This window comes from Strix aluco, chromosome 9, assembly GCF_031877795.1.
Source record: "Strix aluco isolate bStrAlu1 chromosome 9, bStrAlu1.hap1, whole genome shotgun sequence".
Taxonomy (NCBI): domain Eukaryota; kingdom Metazoa; phylum Chordata; class Aves; order Strigiformes; family Strigidae; genus Strix; species Strix aluco.
Genome location: NC_133939.1, coordinates 21,752,762 through 21,774,183, shown reverse-complemented (window position 1 = coordinate 21,774,183; position 21,422 = coordinate 21,752,762). Strand labels below are relative to the sequence as shown.

The 21,422-nt window shown below is 35.9% G+C and overlaps 1 protein-coding gene across 15 annotated transcripts in view; it reads left to right on the top strand.

Moving 5' to 3' along the window:
• ATP11B (ATPase phospholipid transporting 11B (putative)) overlaps positions 1–21,422 on the top strand; it is a 71,448-nt gene that overhangs the window by 37,848 nt on the left and 12,178 nt on the right. For 6 of the 15 annotated variants that reach the window (XR_012624319.1, XM_074834194.1, XM_074834193.1 and 3 more), the window contains exons 19-29: positions 153–356; positions 630–783; positions 3,714–3,816; positions 5,470–5,615; positions 6,631–6,690; positions 6,992–7,119; positions 7,938–8,076; positions 10,081–10,104; positions 11,529–11,594; positions 11,890–11,993; positions 12,650–12,815. Coding sequence is in view for 12 of the 15 variants with exons in the window: in XM_074834194.1 (XP_074690295.1) it covers positions 153–356; positions 630–783; positions 3,714–3,816; positions 5,470–5,615; positions 6,631–6,690; positions 6,992–7,119; positions 7,938–8,076; positions 10,081–10,104; positions 11,529–11,594; positions 11,890–11,993; positions 12,650–12,815 (1,294 nt within the window). In the remaining 3 variants the exon portion in view is untranslated. Of the gene's footprint in view, positions 1–152; positions 357–629; positions 784–3,713; positions 3,817–5,469; positions 5,616–6,630; positions 6,691–6,991; positions 7,120–7,937; positions 8,077–10,080; positions 10,105–11,528; positions 11,595–11,889; positions 11,994–12,649; positions 12,816–16,729; positions 16,816–21,049; positions 21,173–21,422 lie in introns of all 15 variants that reach the window. The other 9 variants (XR_012624321.1, XR_012624320.1, XM_074834189.1 and 6 more) reach the window with 4 other exon arrangements.

Below are 21,422 nucleotides of genomic sequence, written 5' to 3'. Positions count from 1 at the left end.
GAATGTCATGTGCCAGACTTAAAATTCTCTGAAAATACATGCAGTCTTAAATCATGATGATAGTGGGGTTACAAGAGTAACATGGAGTTACAGTGTGAGCTCTTTTTTTGTAAAGTGTTTGACCGGTTATTTAAGATTTTTCTTGTTTCTAGACTGCAGGAGAAAGTCCAAGAAACTATAGAAGCACTCAGGTTGGCTGGTATCAAAGTGTGGGTACTCACTGGAGATAAGCACGAAACGGCTGTTAGTGTCAGTTTGTCATGTGGACACTTTCATAGAACCATGAACATCCTTGAGCTTGTGCAACACAAGTCAGACAGTACATGTGCAGAACAACTGAGGCAGCTAGCCAAGAGGTAAAATACCTGAGATGTCATTATCTCAGTGATGATCTTAGCTTGGTTTTCTTTTATTTTCAAATTTTCTGACCATCTCTTTGATGTATGTGCCAGACACATGAAGTTGCCTTTTTAAAAAATGTATTTATTAATATAGTAACAGACATGAAGAAGCAGTCTGTCTAACAGGCTAACTACTTTGTTTATTGTATGGGCAACCACATAGTTCATAGCAAAATTGAAATTTTTTCATCACACCAATACAAAGCCAACATTTTTGTCCCTGAATAGAATAAAGGAAGACCATGTTATCCAGCATGGACTGGTTGTGGATGGGACCAGCCTCTCTCTTGCACTCAGGGAACATGAAAAACTGTTCATGGAGGTTTGCAAAAACTGTTCTGCAGTGTTGTGCTGTCGCATGGCACCCCTTCAGAAAGCAAAGGTAAGTGAGAATGTAATCGGGATTCTCTTGTGTTTTTATCATGCTTTGAGGAGGCAAGGATTTCTGGAACTGTTCGCTTTGTTTGCCTGACCTTTTGTGTGACTTTTGAATCCTTGTTAAATTCAGTTGATCTGCAGTAGTTTGCTCAGAAGTTTCTACATGCGTTTGTGAAGATTTGCAAGTGGAGGGAGAAGTCAAGATACTGCCACCGAGCAAGAAAAAGGCTAATCTTTAAGCAGCCTCTTGATGAGCGTTCTGTAAGGCAGTAGCTATCCTGATCACCTGCATACCTTTGCATTGCCTGTTCCATCACTTCTCCAAACAAAAAAGCTAAATTGAAAATTCACGAAGCTGTAGGGAAACAATGTGCTTCTCTAAAGATTTAAAAAATACCTAAGTTTGCAGAGGAAGTAGAAGGGAATCGAAGCTGAGGCCCAGGGGTCTCCAGGGGAGGTTTGCCTCAGTGCTCTCTTTTAAGACCATTTTTCTTTCACATGTACTTAATTTGACTCACAGGTCAGATAAAATTCAGATTTTGTGATTATTTTTCTCTTTTTACTCTAGAAAGGTAAGCTCTGAAGTGCTATATATAATATTTATTCTTTCCTTTTGAAATTTTATCTCTTCATTTTATGCTTCTCTTTTTTTTTTTTTTGACAAATATTTAATTGTATACCTCTTTTGGAGTATTTTTTGATTATACTTTCAGCTTATCTATATACTTTAAAGGCTTCTTGCATCTATTTCCAGCAGTATTAAACCTCTGAAAGGACACTGCCCACTCTTATTTTTATACCTTGTCAAAAAGAAAAGGAAAAAAGACCTCTTTTTTGCCTTAAAGCACTAGGAAACCCTTATGTGAGGTACTAGATGTGCAAAAGAGGGCAGGCTGTTTTATTATAGCATGAGTGACCTGTTTCGACATCATTCTTCCTGCTTCCAACATTTAGCCAGACTTCTAATGCCATCTTTAGAATGACTTCACTATAAAATTGTTCAGCCGTATATAAAAGTTGGTATAATATTAGTTTCAATAAAATGTTAAAAGGAAGTTGTTTGTAACTGTGAGAGAAACAATTTGTTGGATGTGTCCACTTTACTCTCTTTAAGGTGTAAATTCCCTGTTATGTCCTTGTTCTTATTTTGTCATTTAACTTGATTTATAATGTGTTTTGTACTGCCAAATTTGGCAAATAGCAGACAATAATGCTTTTCTTAATTCTTACCCTGTAGAGCAGATAATCTCCATTATTTCCTGTGTTCTGTCATGAAGTACAGTAAAACCTAATTTTGATGGCAGTGACTTTTTAATTTTAAACGCTAAAGTGTATAAATCACTGAGACAAATGCCATACAACATGGGAAGGAAGGGTGGGGAAGGAAGTGTATGGCAGTTTAGTGTAGCCTTGCATTTGATTTTCTGCTATAGGCATCCTTTTTGTGAGGTTTATTCCAAGGTTAAGCTGGAACTCAGTTTAATATTTCCTGCATCTTTTCCCTTAATTTTAATGCCTGTTAATATATGGCTAATGGTCTTACTACTTATTTTTGTATATTTTATGGCTTGGAAACCTTTTAAAAGATCTTTCATGTTAGCCATTCAGAGCTGCTGCTGATTGCTGCTGTTAAAATTTGCCAGAGGATTTGTCTGGACCTTTTAGTGTAGATGTTTGTCTGAATTACCAACCACAGTCTTCGGTATCTCATGAGGACTGATCTGAGGGACATACTGCAGCCTTGCTACCTCTTTAAGGCTGCTTACTATGATCTAATGTGAAATGTACCTGAAATAATTACCCCTTAGGAATGGGGAACCTTTAAACTTGACTGTTAATACCTGCAATTCAGGAATGTATTCCCACAATCAGGTGGACTTCTCTGGACTGTGGATTTCATCACTGTTGTATGCCTTGTGTGAAGGGAGTTACCACTCCTGTAAGTCAATGCACTGACACTGCCAACTGGAACTCAGTCATTGGAATACAGTTGTTTGTGTCTGCTTACCTCATGCAGTTGTTGCTCTGTTGATATTTCTGCTTTGGGTTTTCTGGAACTTCGGGGGGAAATGCAGTATTTTTTCATAGATAAATATGTTTTGTTTTTAGAAAGCCTTCTGGATCTGCATTTACACCTTTACCTCTGCAGCCCATTTACAACTGAATTAGTGAAGCTTCTAAGTTTAGTTAAGGCTCTATGAATTACTAAATCTCCTTAACCAAAAGCCTTATCTAACTCCTCTCTATTTAGAATATTGTTGGCACTTACCTTAAAGATCTGTTTAGTTTCTGCAAAGAACAGGATATCGCTGCTGGTCTTTTGAGTATTTTAGAGCCTTGTATGTAAACAATTTTTTTCCTCTTTTCAGTCATGTCTTCCTCTGTGACTTTCCCAGCTGAGAATACCCATTGGTGATAATGAAGTTGCTTTAAAAAGAAACTATTTTCCTCAGTAACAGCATGTATTGATCTTTGAGCTAATAACATCATTTTTTTCAGATTCCTCTTTTATACTGATTAGTTCCGTTAGTTGAAAGTGTGAAGAATCTGGGCGTGTCTAGTAAGGGGCATTAAATCTGGATTACTTCCTAAGTAAATTTTCAGTTCTAACTTTTACTTCACTATTCTCTCTGACAAAGCACCGAATTTAGAGTTGTAGAAGACCATCTAAATAAGAACAACAAAAGAAGCTCAAGGCAGGCATAACATTTAAATAAGGCTTGTGCCCCAAAGTGAGCAGCTTTTCTAAAGGAGCAGTGAATTTGCTCATGTGATAGGCCAAAGATGTTTTTTACCCAGGCATCCACATTCATAAAACATATTAATTATATTTACAGGTAGGTAACTAAGAAAGATACTTGGGAATTAGTGGCATGGTTTGTAAGTAGACTATCTCTCTAATCTGAAAAATTTCTGCCCTTGTTTTTTTTCCAGGTAGTGCGACTGTTAAAAACATCTCCAGAGAAACCTATAACGTTAGCGATCGGTGATGGTGCTAATGATGTGAGCATGATACAAGAAGCACATGTTGGCATAGGTAACTTTCTTTTGTCAGAGGAAATAAAGACAAATAAAATGCAAATTTTAGTAGAGGATTTGGTCATGAACAGTGTTCATAAACCGCTAAGCTTCTAGTGGTTTTGCACCTGTGAATGACAGGGTGTTAATCTGAGTCATCTGTTGTAACAGAGTTTTAGTGAAATTTAACATTTAAGGCTGTCTGCTTTTAGAAGTCTTAGGTTTATTGTGTAGTCTACCAATAATCAGAGGTCCTGCTTAACGATGCCTTAAGAACAGCAAAGATTTTCTGTAAGTAGAATCTCAGCAGTACTCTGCTTCATATATTGGAAGTGGCTATCTCTAACTTCAGACATTGTCAGGTTCTGAGTTCCTGTGTAAATTTGACCTTTAAACCTTTCTTTGCACTAAACTGCCAGTGTTTGCACCATGTCTGTGTCACTGTAGAAATGCCATCTGTGTCTAGTTTGTCTTTGAGGAGAAGGCTTTCATTGTATCTCTTGAGAGACTGTTACTGATTTTCAGCTAAGCTTGGTATTTTTCTCTGTTTATATTGTTTTCTGTTATCTACCCAGGACCTTCTTTAAACATTATTTTCTTGCTGTGTTTTATAACTGAGTGCAAAACAAAACGTACGTATAACTGAATTGGTACCCATCACGTAATGGTTTTGTATTTCCTTTACTGACTTTGGATGGTGTTTATTAGAATAGTAAATGTTGAAGGTTCTTCTGTAAGGTATTGATACATCAACATATTTTGTCTGTCACACTTTGTGATTAAAAAGGTGTATGTAATGTTTATCACATAAATCATGTGTCCATGATTTTTAAGACCATGGGAGTAGCCTGCTTGAGAAGGTTACAGGCCAATAGCAAATGAAGCTTTATTCTACAGCGAGTTTGTCAACTAACTGAAGCTTATTAAAAATAAAATTATCCAAGTTTTTATTGTAATTTGTAACATATTAGACATTACATGTACGCTGGTCAGAACTAGCAAGTCTTTGCCATTGAGGTTGACAGGACCTTCAGACTATTTTTTTCAAAAGCAACTAGCACTTTTAAGTGTCTTGTTTTCAGGAATTCTGGGCCACTTTTCTTCTGTAAAAGAGCATTTTGTGTTCTGTGTGTATGCTTATCCTCATCTTAATAATATTTTTTAGAAATGATTTTGTGTTCAGCTGTGACAAACATTGTCAGCCCATCAGATTAAGTAAACTGATACTGTAAGAACTGCATTTCTTTAATTCTGCTGTTGAGTATAGGTTATATATTATTTCCAGAAAGTAGTGTAAGAAAAACCTCTCTGAAGTAAAGCACACTAAGTAAATTGATGATGGATTGATAATGATTTGCTTGGTTTGGGAATCTTGGTTTTGTATGAGTGTTGTTATTCCTAGGTCTTGCCATAAAAATCTTAAGTATAGTTTACGGAAATAGTGGGGTTTTGTTTGGTTGGTTTTTAATTAAACCAGCATCAAATGAGCAGTTTCCCTTAGTTGTGTCAGGAATAATGCCTTCTTTTGGAACTGAAAGTTGCTGAAGTCATTATAACATTGAAGTGCAGGTAGACAGAGCTGTAGCTTCAGGTGTGTGTTGTTTGGGTTTTTTTAAACTTTAATTTTCATAATGTTTAATCTGTTTTCTGTTTTGTTTCCCAAATATTACAGGAATCATGGGCAAGGAAGGAAGACAAGCTGTAAGAAACAGTGACTATGCAATAGCACGGTTTAAATTCCTCTCCAAGTTGCTTTTTGTTCACGGGCACTTTTACTATATTAGAATAGCAACCCTTGTACAGTACTTTTTTTATAAGGTAAGTCTTCAAAGAGTGCCAGTGAAGTTCACAGAAAAATGTTTAACTGTTTCTCAGCAAGAATTCAGGTCTAAGACTTTTGTTGGGAACAGGTTAAATATCTGTTCAAACATGTTTTCTGGGCTTTTTTATATATTTTACAACCAAATGCAGTAGTTTTAACTATGCAGTTGTTGAGTACTTCCATCTAGAAACAGGTTTCAAATACCACAATAAGTTTGCCTAGACTGACAGGCAGACATGTTTGCTCTGTGAAAGCAGTATTAGTAGCTTGAAATTAAATGCATTCTTTAGTGAGATGTAAAAGTACAACCTATTTTGTTTATTGATTTAATATGAACCAAATCCATTCATCTTAAAAGGAAAAAAGAGCACAGGAAGTGGTTGAGGGAGGGAAGGGCCCACAGAAAGCGTGTTGGGGAGAGAGCGTGCTTTTTGCCAGCAGGCTGACCTTTAAAAAAATCCTTAACAGTCCCAGCCCTGACTGAGGAAATTCTGAGGTGAAAACTGCAAGGGAAGTAAGCACCAGGGACTGAGTTTATCTGTGGATACCTCTCAGGGAGCTGTGGACATGGAGCAGCCACTTCTTAACTTCTATTGTCTGCTTTTTTTTAAAGGTACCAGCATAGTGTTAGGTTTTGGTTTCTGTTTTGTCTACTCCCATGCAAAAGCTCACATGAGCAGGGCACAGGCTTCTTGAATGAAATGTGGAAACTGTTGCAAAGAAATTTTTAGAAAGAAACTTCTCCTCCTTTAATACTACTTGTACTCCCATAATGAGATGTGTTTATCAAGCACATACAATTAAGTTTATATTTTTCAGGGTCGTTGTCCCAAAGGACAAACAAAACATGCTCTTAAGCAAAGCATATTACTTTACTTTGTCAAGTAAAATGCTGAAATGCTTTATGCTCTCCCTGTGTATTTTTACCAGCTTGTAAGAGTTAGCACTTTCTTTTAGGGTTGTGAGGCATATATTGAGGATTAACTCTTTCTTCCACTTTTCTTTTTTCAGAATGTGTGCTTTATTACACCACAATTTTTATATCAGTTCTTCTGTTTGTTTTCACAACAAGTAAGTATTGGATGCCTTACATCTTGATAAATGTGTATGAAACACTCAGGGTAAATAACTAAAAAAAATGGGAAATAACTACACAGGAGCAGCACAGATTTTACACTTAAGAAATATTCAGCTTCACTTTCTGTATTTGATAGTTTGATGGTACTTGATGGTTATGTGAGTATAGCTTTTTCTAACTAGAAAATTCACGTAATCAATGATTTGTTGCTGCTATTAGTGTGCTAATAAATTTTAACATAAACAACTCTTTTTCTTTACAAGACTCAAAATAATTTTTGTTTCCCTTTTTCAGACACTCTATGACAGTGTATACCTGACTTTGTACAATATTTGTTTCACTTCCTTGCCTGTCCTCATATACAGTCTTTTTGAACAGCATGTGCATCCGCATGTATTACAAAGTAAACCTGTGCTCTATCGGTATGTATATCTTACGTATATTGTCACAGTAGCACATAATTTAGAACAACAGTGGCACCTGCAGAAGTGTGAACTTGCTATTATGCATTCCGACAGTGTTTTTATCTGTAGTTTATGCAATTTTTAGTAACTATCTTGATGAGGAAGAACTGCAGCCACATAGTTTCCATCCTAAATGAGTGAGTATTTTAAGAGAAGCGTCATTTTATGTCTGTCATGTTAAGACTGGAAGAGAATTGAGCTCTTGGTCAGCTTACATGATTGGCAGCCTTCTTCTCCATTACACACAAATGAAAAACTAGGACACTGTGATTAGGGGAATCACCACCAAAAAATGTTTTACTAAGAGGGGAAGTGATTTCCTGTAGAATTGGATGTCCTCCCAGTGGTAGCATGTTGCACTGCATACTGCTTTTTGGAGAAAAAAGTGTGTATTTTTGTAAAAAAAGAGATGTCCCTTAGATGTTTCTCTTTTCCTAAAGGTCTTTTAAGTGGAACAAGGGGCAAGTATCAGGAGATCTGACTTTTTCTTCCTCTTGCAATTCTACTTCCAGGGACAAGAATTCTAGTTTGTGCTATTCTGAATTTGCTCTTTGCCATTGGTGATCCTTGTGTAAAGCAGAGGCAAATCACGAGAGCTCAGAGTTCTTTTTTTGCCCATGATTTATGTATCTTTTTCATATGTCAGCATTTGTTAAATGTATCTTGGTACAGCTGAAAGTTACATATATTCAAAGCAGTAGCAGTCATGCAATGTGAATAGCTGATGGATTATAGAAAGACAATCTGAAATCCAAAATTTGTTTTTATTTTTGCAGAGACATCAGTAAAAATGCCCATCTGGGATTTAAACCATTTCTTTACTGGACCATCTTGGGCTTCTTTCATGCATTTGTTTTTTTTTATGGCTCATACCTTCTAATGGGAGAAGACACTTCTCTGCTGGGAAATGGCCAGGTACAGTATCGTAAGAATTATTCTACCACTGTATTTTTGGTGATATTTGTTGGGTTTTTTGGAAAAGTCCTCTTGTGTCAGAAAAATCTAAGCTATTTTTATGAACTACATAATTACCGAAAATACTTTGCCAATATTTGTTTGTGCTCGCAAGAGTAATATTTCTTAGCGTGGAAAACGTAAGACATGTTGTCAGAAAGTGTATGTCCATGAAGAACATATCTTTCGAGATTATAAATGTATTATGGTTGTCTTCAACTTTTTTTAATTTTGTATACTATTTTTGTCAAAATCATGTTATAATTTCAGTAAATGAGAATTTATATTCATTCATTCAAAACTGATTTTGAGTTGGACTTACTTGCAATGTCAAACAATGGCTTCTCTTTACCATCTCTTACAAAATTAGTCTTAAATCTGAAAGTTGCCAAAAGTCTTAAAGCTGCTCCTGAAAATGTATTATTTTAATTACTCAGGATTTTTAAAAATTAAGTGGTGCAAGCTGCTTTTAAATTATACTTTTCATTCAATGATCTTTTTAAGACAATAACTTAATGGAATAATCAAATACTAATTTGACACTTTCTATTTTAAAGATGTTAAAGTTCACAGGAAAAATCATACACAAAAAACTCTAATGGATGAAACCATTACAAGCCTGCTTCCTCATTTTCCCCAGTTCTGAGTTAGTTAACGTAACTTAGAACAATTAGATACTGATTTTTCTGTCATAAAACTCTTATGGGTAGCAATGCAAAAATACATTTGCTTCTCTCATTATGCCATTCTTACCACTGACATGAAGTGCTTGCTGATTCTTTTGTTGTGTTTGATAGAGTTGCAAGTTAGGGCACAAGGTACGAAAATACCATCATGCCATATTCACAGTGGTCACCTAGTGATAGAGAGTGGACATGAGCTCAGGAAGCTTAGCCAAAAAAAGGGTTTCCATATAATGATGTATAGACAATGGCCAGAATTGTCTTGAGTGACTAAAATCAGAGAGCATTTGAACTGGTGGTTAGCATCCCTGGAGAAAAAGGAGCAATAAAGGGGGAGTGGTGCAGCTGGCTGGAGTATCTATTTCATTGTGAGGTGTTTGGTAAGAACGTTAAAATAGTTGTATTTTAGACTAAAATGTCTCTTGCAACTGAGGTATGAGTGTGTCCTCTCTTGTAATTTGTTACAAGCTGTGTGACTTTGAAGTTCCTGTGAACTGGTAAAGGACCTTCAGTACTCTTCTAATGAAGTAATTTTACACTATGCATCAGTGTGTTTCTGTGCATCTGTCTTAGTTGTCAAGCACCTCACTTCAAAATTGATTAGTAAATGTCCACAAGGCAGGAACAGATTTTTTTTCATTGAATTTAGTAACAAATGTTAGTTTGGGGAACAGATTATATTCTGTTACGTCTAGACCAGTGTGTTAATGTAGACTTTATGGAGAAGGTTCTTTTGATGGTTTCTTGTATAAATGAACCTCAGGGTTTTTTAAATATACTTAGTGAATGAGTATATTGGAAATAAAGCTTTCAGATGCCCTTTGGCTTCTCATGTTTTCTGTGATGTGACTTAAAAAAAAAGTCTTAGATTTTATTTAGAGCTAGCATCTACCTCTCTGTACTAAAAGATGGTTGTTGAAACTGGTAGAACTGTGTGTTGCAGTAAAATATCTGTGGTGCATAAAGTGTGTTGCAAATTTAACGTCTGCCTGAAAAAGCCAAAGTTAAGGGCAAGAGAAGCTAATGTACTGCTGAAGGGATTTCTTGTAAGAAGTCCTCAAGAAGTGATCCCTTCGTGTGAATGTGTAATACAGGGTAGTGTTAGTGCAAAGCCTCACATATTCATTCCAAGTTCTCAGTTTGGAGCAAAGCAGAATAGAAGAGATGGTAAATAATTTGTTAATGCTGGTGATATATTAGGCTTACCTCAACACATTGTGCAACAACTTGATCTTTTAGTTCTTTTTTTCTCCCCCCTTTTTCATGCTGTGCATGTCGTCAGATATTGAAACCTAACAGGCAAATGGTAAGAGTTTAGAATAGGAGAAGATACAAAATATTGTATCTGTTACTTCACAGGATTGAAGGATGCAGCATCCACAGTGTAAATGTGTTCAAAAATAAAATGGTGGCAAGAACCTGTTCGTGTTTTGCATTCTAACTCTGTGACCATTGAGAGCAGTGTTAGCAAAGACACTTTCTTTCACAGGTCACTCAGGAGCAGTAGTCTAATTTTACCTTAAGGTTATTATTGCAGCAGTTAACAGCAAGCATGTTGCTTGTTAAACATTACTGTAAGTATGAAAAGTAAATAGAAGGCTTCAGAAGGCGCATTAACAAAGATCTTTAAATTTATCAGTAAATCTAGACTTATGGCTGGCTCAACTGAGAAAAGCAGTTGTGAGATCTATCATTAGGCTGTTGGGATTTATTTTGTCAGAGCTCTGTAACAAGGAATACAACTGCGTGAATCCCAGTTCTGTGCCTCTGTGCTGTACTAACAAATCAACTCTAGGATGACTTTGCCTGTCTGCATGTGGTACCTTTCTCCTTGCTTGCTTAGTTTGCTACCAGTAAATACGGAGTTTAGGGTCTGGTCGTTGTTCAGTATGTCAGTGGCAAAAATAGCTATGAAACAGCAACGTCTTCAGTTTCAGCACTCAGACTGCTTACAAGAGCAGAGCAGTTGGACCTGTTGTGGAATTGCAGCGTGTGTCTGAGTAGCATGTGTGTTAGATTACAAACTCACCATCCCTGCTTGGTTGTCAGAGCTGAGATTTTATTGTTGTACAACTTGTTCAGAGTTTTGATAATTTAATTTACACAGGCAAGAGAATCCAAAAGTGGCAGATACAGCATTCTAGAGTTGAAGTCTAATTCTGTGTTTATTAGCCTTGAAACAAAGTGTCTTTTCCTTAGAATTTTCTTTGAAAAATACAATGGCACCATTATTTTTGAATTATGAAACTGTGCTTGGGGTAAAAAGTGAACTTTCAGGTGATGCTGCACGTTGAAAATAATCTGGAAATGTTTAAACTCAAAGTGTTTTGCACTTACGTTAAAGTGAATACCTTCCACCCAATATTTGCTTTCTACTGGATGCTTATATTTAATTGATCAAATTGGTATCTTCATTTTCCTATCATTTCATGTTACTGTTTTGGTCTTCCTTCATATTTCCTGTAGCCTTTGTGGTGATTTGTTTTGAACTAAGAAGAAAGATGACTTGTGGGTTGTTAATTTTGCTCCTATCATAATCTGTATTTTTTTCTAGTAGTCTGTGTTGTATCCTTGCTTTTTCATGATGATCAGTGGTCACAAGCTTATGTCCACAGACTTGTTTCATTAGTGTAGCTGATTTGAGAAGAATCTTAAGTTACTGTGAATACTTCTGACTGATTTTTTTTTTTTTTTTCTGCTTCCATGATTTTTGCCTTGCCATTTTCCTAGATGTTTGGAAACTGGACATTTGGTACTTTGGTCTTCACCGTTATGGTTATAACTGTTACGATGAAGGTATGAGATTATACTAATTACTCTCTGTGTTTGGACATATAGGCAAATATGTAATAGAGCAATAATTTAAAATTGATTCAAAAGTTATACGGAAGTAATTGATTCTTGAGGATTCCAGATAAGTGATTTTTATGTTTGGTTTCAGTGGTGGTTAAAATTTTTCTTTGTAGGTTTTGCATGCTATAACAATATTTAGTGTTTGAGCTGAAAGTTCGTAAGTATGTTCAGACTGATATTTATCATTTTCTGTGAAGTGGGGGGAAAAGGAAGTTCATTTAAGTTATCTTTGTTTCAGATGGCACTAGAAACTCACTTCTGGACATGGATAAACCATTTTGTTACTTGGGGATCCATTGTATTTTATTTCATATTCTCCTTGTTTTATGGGGGAATTATCTGGTGAGTGATTTTTTTTGATTCTTTTTTTTTTTCCCCCCCTCTCCTTTCTACAGCACATATGATAGATGAAGCTATGAAAAAATAGTGAAGTGTTATGTTCTACCATCTTGCTCTGAATTTTGTGACAGGTGTCAAAAACAAATTTTTAAACCTAGAGTAGCCACTTGCTTTTAGTGATTCTTCTAGAAATTTGAGCAATGCTGCTAAGCTGTCCTGTGCTCAAGGACAGGCATTAATTGTGTCTGGCAGCCTGTGACCATAAAGGAATTTTTGTCTTTTGAAAAGTAGATAGGTTCCCAAGGGTGCTATGTAATAGGTAAGTGTTTGTAACAAATTAAGAGGCTGGGGTTTCCATCAGTGAAGTGATGTATTTTTGCTTGTATTTTGGGATCTTGGAGGGATAGGATGGTGATTACTTTCCTGCAACACAATCAGAACGTTTCCCTACAATGTTCGGTACCCTCCTCCCCCAGAGTTGCTTTGCAGGTCAGGTCCAACAGATTGCTAGACTTCTTCATGGACACCATGCAGTTGTAACTCTGCATCCTGAGAGACTTACTACTTGATGTAAAATAAGATACACTTGATCCTTCCTGTGCTGTACTTTTGTTTCTAGAAATTCCTTTTAGTAATTGCCACTTCTTTTAACTTTTCAGGCCATTTTTACATACCCAGGACATGTACTTTGTATTTGTTCAGCTGTTGTCAAGTGGTTCTGCTTGGTTTGCCATAATCCTCATAGTAGTTGCTTGTTTGTTTATTGATGTTGTGAAGAAAGTGCTGTACAGACATCTACAACCAACAAGTACCGAAAAAGCTCAGGTAATGTTATGCTTTTGTATCCAACTTGATCAATAGTTAAAAGAACATGCTTATTAAAATCTGTCTTGTAAACTAATTACTTCCCTGTGATACTTAATTATCTCCTTATATAGCTGTCATGTTTAACATATAAAAGTGTTCTCATTTCAAAAGACAATTGTTAATTTAAAATTACAAAAACGAGGACACCATTTTACAAGGAAATAACATTTATATTTAAGTAATTAACAATAGTACAATTATTTATAAAGGGGTCAGTGTTTTGCATCTCAGCTTGGAACTGTATGAGAGGATTATACTATGCATTTTTGTACTGCTTTAAAGATGGTAGCTTATTCTCATTTTTGTCTAGGTATTAGAAGCTCTCTCTTCAACTCTAATTGGCACTGAATAGTTCTTAAAATGTGATGAAAACAGTAATTAAAAAAATTACTTTAGTAGGACTTGTTTTAATTACTATTTCTTAAATATTGATCATATCATATGCCATGTATTTGATTATGTCATTAAAGATAATTACCTGTGTGGCATTTTCATAAATTCATAGAAGAAGTCTAAAGATATGCTGTGATAATAGAATCTCCCTTTTGCCTGACACAGGCTACAAAAACTCCTTGAAATTGTTCTGTTGAAATTAGTCTGTCTTTTAAGTAAATATCTCATCTATGTTTGAGTGTGTTCTTTTTAGTGACAGTTATGGAGAAGTCATCCTCACCCATTGTTCTAATAGTTACCGTCTCTGGTTTCAGTTTGCAGCATTTTATCTTTCTATACTTCTGCTAAACTGAAAAGCCTTCTATTAACAGTTCTTTGTTTTATTCATGGTTAGGTTTGTGATCAAGTTGAATTTTCTCACTGATAAATAGATTGGACTTGCATCTTTTGTCAAAAAGGTTATTTTCCAGTCTTTGGATCATTCTTGTGTTTCTCCTGTAATCTTCACCTTTCCTCAACCCCATCGTGAATTTTGGATTTCCCCCGTGGACACAGTATTCCAGCACAGCATACATCAGTGCCAAGCATGGAAATCATGAATCCCCCAGCTGTATTCAGTTTATAAAATAACATACATCAGTAACCTGTTATCTTCTGCATCATTTTCTCATTGGCAAGGGATTATGTTGGTTTCTTCCAGGTCATTGATGTCAAATAGCATAGGGCCAAAAAAAAGTGAAAGTGAATGAAGAATCCAGTTGACAAAGATATCCCATATACAGTTATGTTCTGATACCTGTTATCAGTTTTTAGTCCATTTGTGTGCCATATTAATGTTGTGGCATCCTAGTTGCTTAATGCAAATTACACTGAGCTATGTGCCATACAGAATTCTTAACTGCATTACATAAATAGTTACCTTTAGCATCTAACCTTGTAATTATTTTGATGTAAGTGCATGTTGACTTACTTAAATTATATTACCCTTCTAATTTGTGTGTTAAAAAAAGTCCATGTGAGACATTCTCTTAATTTCCCTAGGATCAACATCATGATGACAAACCTATTGCTAGCCCAAATATCCTATTAGTCCCCTTTCAAAACTGGAATATCAGCTGCTTTTTCCAGTCTTGGAATTTAGTAGCTAAAAGCCAAGGTAAATAACCACTAGCTTTCAAAAACTGTTCAGCTAGACCTGATAAGACTCTTGATTGCATGTTATTGGACTTTTTGGATTAAAGAGTCTTGATTTAGGAAAAATTCTATAGGTAATGATACTTACTGTTCTTTTTTCCTTCAAAAACTAGTGGCAATATTTATTGAACAGTTCCCTTTCCTTCCTTCACATCAGCTGGTTTTGTCTGGCAGTCTATTGGTATGGTTGTTGAGGTTTCTCATGTTCCTGAAGTGCTTTAATTAAGAAACAAAAAGTCCGCATCATTAGTCCCTAGCTTTATCCATATACTTCTTGTTGCATTCTCTTTCTTTCTGGATCAGTTCTCAAGAATTTCTGGGTTCAGTTTGCTTCCATTACAGTTGTGTCATCAAGGTCACAGTCGGACTTCTTATTTTGAAGAAGGAATCTTGATGAATGTCTAACACCTTTCCTATAGCTTGATTCATAGCCATGGGAATTTTGCTTTGTGCATCTCTATTAGTCTTTTTTTTTTTTTTTTTTCTCCTTATTCCCATTGTGCTTTGCCATTTGACAGTGTCAGCATTAGGGTCTATGTTTACCAGAATACTGTCTTTTTTTTTAAAACACTTAATTCCTGATATTGCAAAGTCAAGGTATGTAAAATCTGATTTGACGAGAAATGCTTCAGCCATCATTCAGTGATTTCTCTGTGTGTGTCTGATAGTGAAATCATAGTTAAAAATGTATTTGCGAAAAGGCACCTGTTTGTTCCTTTCTTGAGGTTTAATCTCTTGAGATTTTCCCTCTCTTACTTTTAATGGGCCAGTCAGCCCCACTGAATTTCATCAGCTGTCCTTGTGAAGAAGTAGTTGTAAGTGAAGATGAACAGATGACCACCTTAGCACATCTGTTGTCAAGAAGTGACAGAATGCTTCTTTCATTATTATACCTCATTAGATTTGTTTAAAATTTCTCGTAAATCTTTTTCTTTCTGTTTCAAAGCAGAGGAAAGGACTCTGACTTTCAGATAAAATGAATTTGGAGAATGTCTTTATCCTAAACGCTAAGGAATTTTCTGTAGAAGTCATCGAAAGAGTGAATATGGAACTTCGTATATTGCCCTTCTAAATGTGTTTCTCGTAGTGTAGGTGCACCCTCTCCATAACTGAATATTTTTATTTATTAATTTTTAATTGTAGGACTGAATTAGTATATTTGCATATTGGGGGAAATACTAACTGTAAACTAAACTTAAATTCTTATCTGGACAAGATAAATTGCTACATGAACTAGTCACTGATTTCTAAATCTCAGCTATTTAAATGTATTTGTTTCTGTCTGCTATCATTTAAATTCTAAAATATTCTCAGAAACAGTGAGCAAAACACAGGTTTCTTAACTGAAAATGCTTGCCCCTATTGTTTTAATTTTTCAGAAACTAAGAAAACAATAGTTGTGCAAGTTACCCAACTTGGTGCTCTAGAATTCACTGTATCTGTAGGCATCTGTCTTACTCTACTTAGTATATAAGGAACTTGATTTCATATCTTTTATTTAGTATAAGGTCATAGCATCAACAGTCTTTCTCTCAGTTAGATGTTACATGTAGCTAAGTTATTCATGAGAGCGCAAAGAAATTTAACTGGTATGAGAGAGAAGCACTTGAGAAATTCTGCTAAAGACAAACTTTTAAACGTAAATGTTGTTCTGTCACAACAACTTAAAAAAATATCTGTGCCATTTTGGGAAGCCAGTATGTTAAAAATTTGACAGGCAAGCATGAGTTGACTTTTATAGAGGGATGAATTTGGTTAACTTTACCTTCCTTAATGCAGTTAAGGTGCCCCTGTGTAAATTTATTTTTTTCCCCTGTGTTCCAAGGTTTTTTTTGCTGGCCTTAAAGAACATCCATCTTACCATAGGTCTGTTGCCCTGAAGTAGCTTCTGGGTAATTTGTGACTATAGGTCTGTTACAGACTCGTATAGGAGGAAGTGGACAGCAAGGTAAATCTGAGTGAAAATATAAATCTTCGGGTAAATATAAATCACAGCTCTGTTGAATGGAGAAGGTAATACTGTATAAAGATGTCTGGTAAAGTATAGATGTAAAAGTGTATAGGCCTTTTTTCTCAGTATGAAAGCTAAGGTACCCTTACGAATGGTCCTACCAAACAATGACTGTGATGATCCCAGGAGCTGTCCTCAAGGTACCAGGCTTGTGTTCTGTATATGATGTGTATTCCACTTAAATAACAATGTCTTGTCCTGTGTCTTTCTCTTAGAAAATTACTGCTGCTACTTACTGACATGTATGTTCCATCCCTTCTCTGTCCAATTGTAGATGTACTCCAACAGAGTTGCTTTAAGTGACGAGTTCATCGCACTGCAGCCATTGTCCAGGGCAAGGAATCAGCTGAGCAAAATTAGGTAGAGTAGGAGGGACAGTTCCTCATCAACTCTTATGCATGCTGAAGGTGAACTAACCAGTGCTGAGAGAGATGGGAAAAGGCATGAATATTAGTGGGTTGAGGGCGATACCTGTAGTGCAGATGAATTCAGTTTGGTTATTTCTTGGCTTTGCTCTGTGTTTTTGAGCCAAATGCTTCTCCTAAGTAGCATGTGTTGGACGTGCTTTTTTTAGGAAAAAACATCCCTAGCATGATGCTCAATTTTCAGAATACAGACCTAGTTCTTCTTGCATCCATTTTTAAATAATCACAGTTCCTAGCATGGTTATAATGCTTTTAATTTCTTTATGATGAAAATTAACAGTGCTTTTTGCATGTTGAATAATTTCAGCTTCATAAGGCCGTGACAGGAAGGTCCATGTATTTCAGGCAGCAATTTCTTGTGAGTTGTTTGCCCGTTTAATTTGCTTTCAGTTGTGTTTTGAAAGAGCAGAAAATGTTTTAAGTTTGGGTGCGTACATACACTTGTGCAGCTAAGGCTTTTTTGTATTTGTTTTGTGCATCTATAAAGTGAGTGTTGTTTGTTTTCAATGTATATAGATACATATTCCTAAAGGCATTTGGCTACAAAGTCCTAGAAAATTGTTCAAAAAAGATCAAAGCATACATGTGTCTACGTAGGTTTCTGAAACCCTTCAAATGCACCGAGTTCGGTACATTAAAAGCTATCAAATGCTGATTCTATTTTAAGAGTAAAACATTCATGTATATCAATAATGTCTCAACATGTTTGATGTTTTATCCCACCCTTATCTACTTTGATATTTTATAGCAAGAATTAATACAAAAAACTGGTTCCTTTTAAAAAATATTTTTAAAGGTGACTGTGTTGTTTAAAAATGTGTAGATAGGTGCTAGGAGAATCAACCAACCTGCATTTGTGGGACTTAATTGCTGTTTGGTTAACTGAGGGAAAGTAAGAAACAGAAAGCTGACCTTGTAAACAATTAGAGAATTTTTAGTGGTGAATTGAAACAGATGATAAAAGTCCTTTGGTGGGGTGTGGGAAGAAAAGCTTTGTATTTCCTCAGTGTGCTACACCTTTGCAAGGCAAAATTTGAAGTGACTGTTGTGTTCAGCTGTTAGTTGTCCCACTGTGAGACGTACCACCTTAGATTTCCAAACACCCCAGGGGAGGTAGTGGTGAGACGGTTTGGTTTTGTTGTTTTTTAAATTCAGTACTTGCTAGCTTTTAAAACAGGCAAACTGCAATAAACCTCTTTGAATTTTAGTAAACTTATCAACATATTGGGGAGATTCCTCTGCAAAACTTCTACAAGTTCACTTTTAAAATTCTTGGTTTATCAGTGTCATGTAAATAAGTTACCTTTTTAATACTCTGGATAAATATATTTCCAGTAAATGTGTTTTCTCACTGAAGTGTTAAAGTGAATTACATGGTGCATCATATCTACACCAAAGGTTTTAGAACAAAATATTCTGTTAAACCTTTCCAAAACTTTCAAAAACTTAAGCATATTTTAAGGGTTATGCAACTGGATGGTGAAAGAAAAATAAAGCTGTCTAGAAATACAGCACTGTAGTTATTAAAATATGAAAAGCAGGAGAATTCTTGCTAACTTGAGGGGATTTACTTCATATTGCACTTACGGAAGGAGTTGAAAAAAATGGGAAATTTGTTTTGTCCATGAGTGACAAGTGATTATGCAAATCCAATTGTCTTGTATGTCAGAATGTTTACACTTGCGTATCTAGTAGTAAGGTACCAGAAATACAAGCATCGAGTGCCTTATACTGTGCAGTTGAAGTTGTAAAGTGCAGCAAGAAAGAAACAAGGATTCGGGTTTCTCTAGGTCTTTATAGTCTTTGGATGAAGTTCGGAAGCTGTCCTGTGGATCCTTATCTAAAACAGTAAAAAGGAAAGTGAGTTAATAGATGGAGACTAGTCACTTCACTATACTAAATAAAAGCTAATCTGGAGTGAAGATTGTGGGTTAGTTTCTGTGGTACCCAGGACAGCTGTTTCCAAAAGCACTAGAGCAGAGAAAGCAAGGAAAACTGTAGGGACAGGAAACAAAACAGCTGCTTGGTGAATGTGGCTGTAGGCAGCTAATTGTGTCACACCTCATTTGTACATGCCCACCCAGTAATTGCATCCTTTGTGACTGCAGAATACGTGCAGATTGATGAACAGACTCCGGCAGTTTTTTGTTGTTTGTTAAATATGTATTAAAAATCTCAAAAGGAGTATAGCACCAGGTTAAAATTGAGTTATGCCTTGTTCTGCAAGTGTGCTTACTGTTCTGTTGGTATACAAAAGGAGAATACCTTTATGAATGCAAATTAACATACAAGTATGATGTTATGATCAATTTTTATGTCTTTAGGCTTAGTGTGCAAAAAATGTTCAACTTACCTTTGAGGGAGGTCTTTTAAGTGTCCGTGTGATTTCTGTAAGTCAGAAATGCAGTCTTGTGTATGCCTGTGAAACTCTTGCCTCTGAACTTTACTGTCACTTTTGTAACTTGGGATGAAGAGGAAATCAGAGAGCACAGGTCAGGTGCAGGCTTAACTGGAGATGGACTGAGTTCTTCTTTGCTCTGCAGCTGTCTCTCCTGTTCTTGGAACATGTGAAATGTTTATCTTGGGGTACTAACTGGGCCCCATTGTATCTCATTTAAGTTTTTTCTTTGTAAACAAAGTTTTGTGTGTGTATGTATATATACATGTCTCTGTGCTTTATAAGAACTGTCAGAAATCTTAAGCCACATGTGAAGTGTTGCTCGGACAGATGTTTTAATTCTACTTACTGATCGGATTAACTATGTTTATAGAATTTTTACCTTTGGACAGCGTGTTACGATTGTATGCAATACTAGGGAAATGCAAAACACAAAAAAGGTTTTTATTTACAGGGAAGGCTGTCAGTGCATAATGTTATATCTGGGACTCTCAAACTGTACCATTTGCCTTAGCACAGCCAACATCCTGTTCTTTCCCCATCTACAGGCCCATGAGTCTATTGTTGCCCTGTGCTCCCTTCATCTCTGTACAGATCTGCTTTCTTTAGCTGTCTCCAGAACTCCAGGCTCCTGGTCCTGGCTTTACAGCCTTCATTACTTGTCTGTATTTTTCCCTCTAGTTACTATTTCATAGGATTCCCCTCCTAATAGCTTTCATATCTGATCCAGCCCAGCTGTGTAAAAGTCGGGAACAGACAGGTTTCTGTTCCTTTTACAGCATGTGTTTTCTGTAAGGAATGTATAATTTCTGAGAAGAATATTCAAGCGCAAACTTGCATTCGCACTAGTGAAATGTACCAGAACATCTTAATATGCTAAACTTTGGATAAGGGTAATCTCGTCCTTTACAGGTTTGTATAGTGCGTTAGCATAGTGTGATGCTGATCTGTTAGCTAATCCACAGAATCTATTGCAGGAAGAGGGAATAAATTAGAGAAGAACAGACTATTTACTATTTATCTTAAGTCACAAAATTGTACATATTTACTCACCTGAAGATACTTTTGTAAAAAAAAATTTTTAAAAAAAAAAAAAAAATTTAAAAAAAAATTTAAATCTAAACGTTTGGGATTTTGGTATACAGCATATTAGGGGGTAAAGTGAGCTTTACAGTAGGGAGCACGTTTTAACTTAGTTGTGGAATAGTAATAACCATCTCATGTATATTTTCTGAAATGTCCGTGTGACATCAGACATTTTGGCAGCTAGGACCTGGGCTCAGGAAGATACGCTGCAGGGCTCTTCACTTGATGTACAGGACTAAATACATTTCCTGTTCAACAAAGTCACAACTGTGTATTTCAGTGTGATTAAATGTTTAGTTGAAATGTCTGTCTTGTGGTGTATAGAATACCCTGTAGTAAGACAAACAAACTGAAATGGTCCTTTTCGTTAGAAGGGGGGAAACAAATAAAACTCAAAAATCTGAAACCAAAATCTGAAAATTTGAAGTAGATTTCAAATTTGTTGGGTTTTCCCCTTTTGTAGTCTGTGGTGCACAGAAAGACGGAAAACTTCTAATACTTTTGCACTGATAAACTGTGTTTGATCCACCGATTAACTTGAAAAAATTGCCTTTTTACCTTGTAAATATGCCTTGTTCTCTCAGGAACAGATCTGTAAAATGAAAGTTCGTATAAAAATGGTAACAGTTTTAAAGCAATGCAAGCATGGTGCTTTATAAGATTTGTTGCTTTTCTGTCCTTCTAGATGGAAGAAGATAAGGGTTCAGTCAGCTCAGCATGTGACTTTGCTGAAAGCAGGCACAGAGGGGAGGACAATAGGCAACTGCTAGATCCATCTAGCCTACCCGACAGTTCTTACGTTCACTAGGTAGTACTCCCAACTCTACCCTAATGTGTGTGTATATACATATATATTTATATATATCATATATAGACAGTCATGGCGCCATCTCCAAAATACCCATATTTTTGGTATCTACAAGAAAATTTGCATCATGGTGTGTGGGTTTGATTTTTTTCTTTATCAAGCTGAATCATTCTTTAATTCTGCACTTCAGTTGCTTTTTGATTTATGACATGAAATGGGTCATTATCGTATAAAGTATTATCTTTATTGT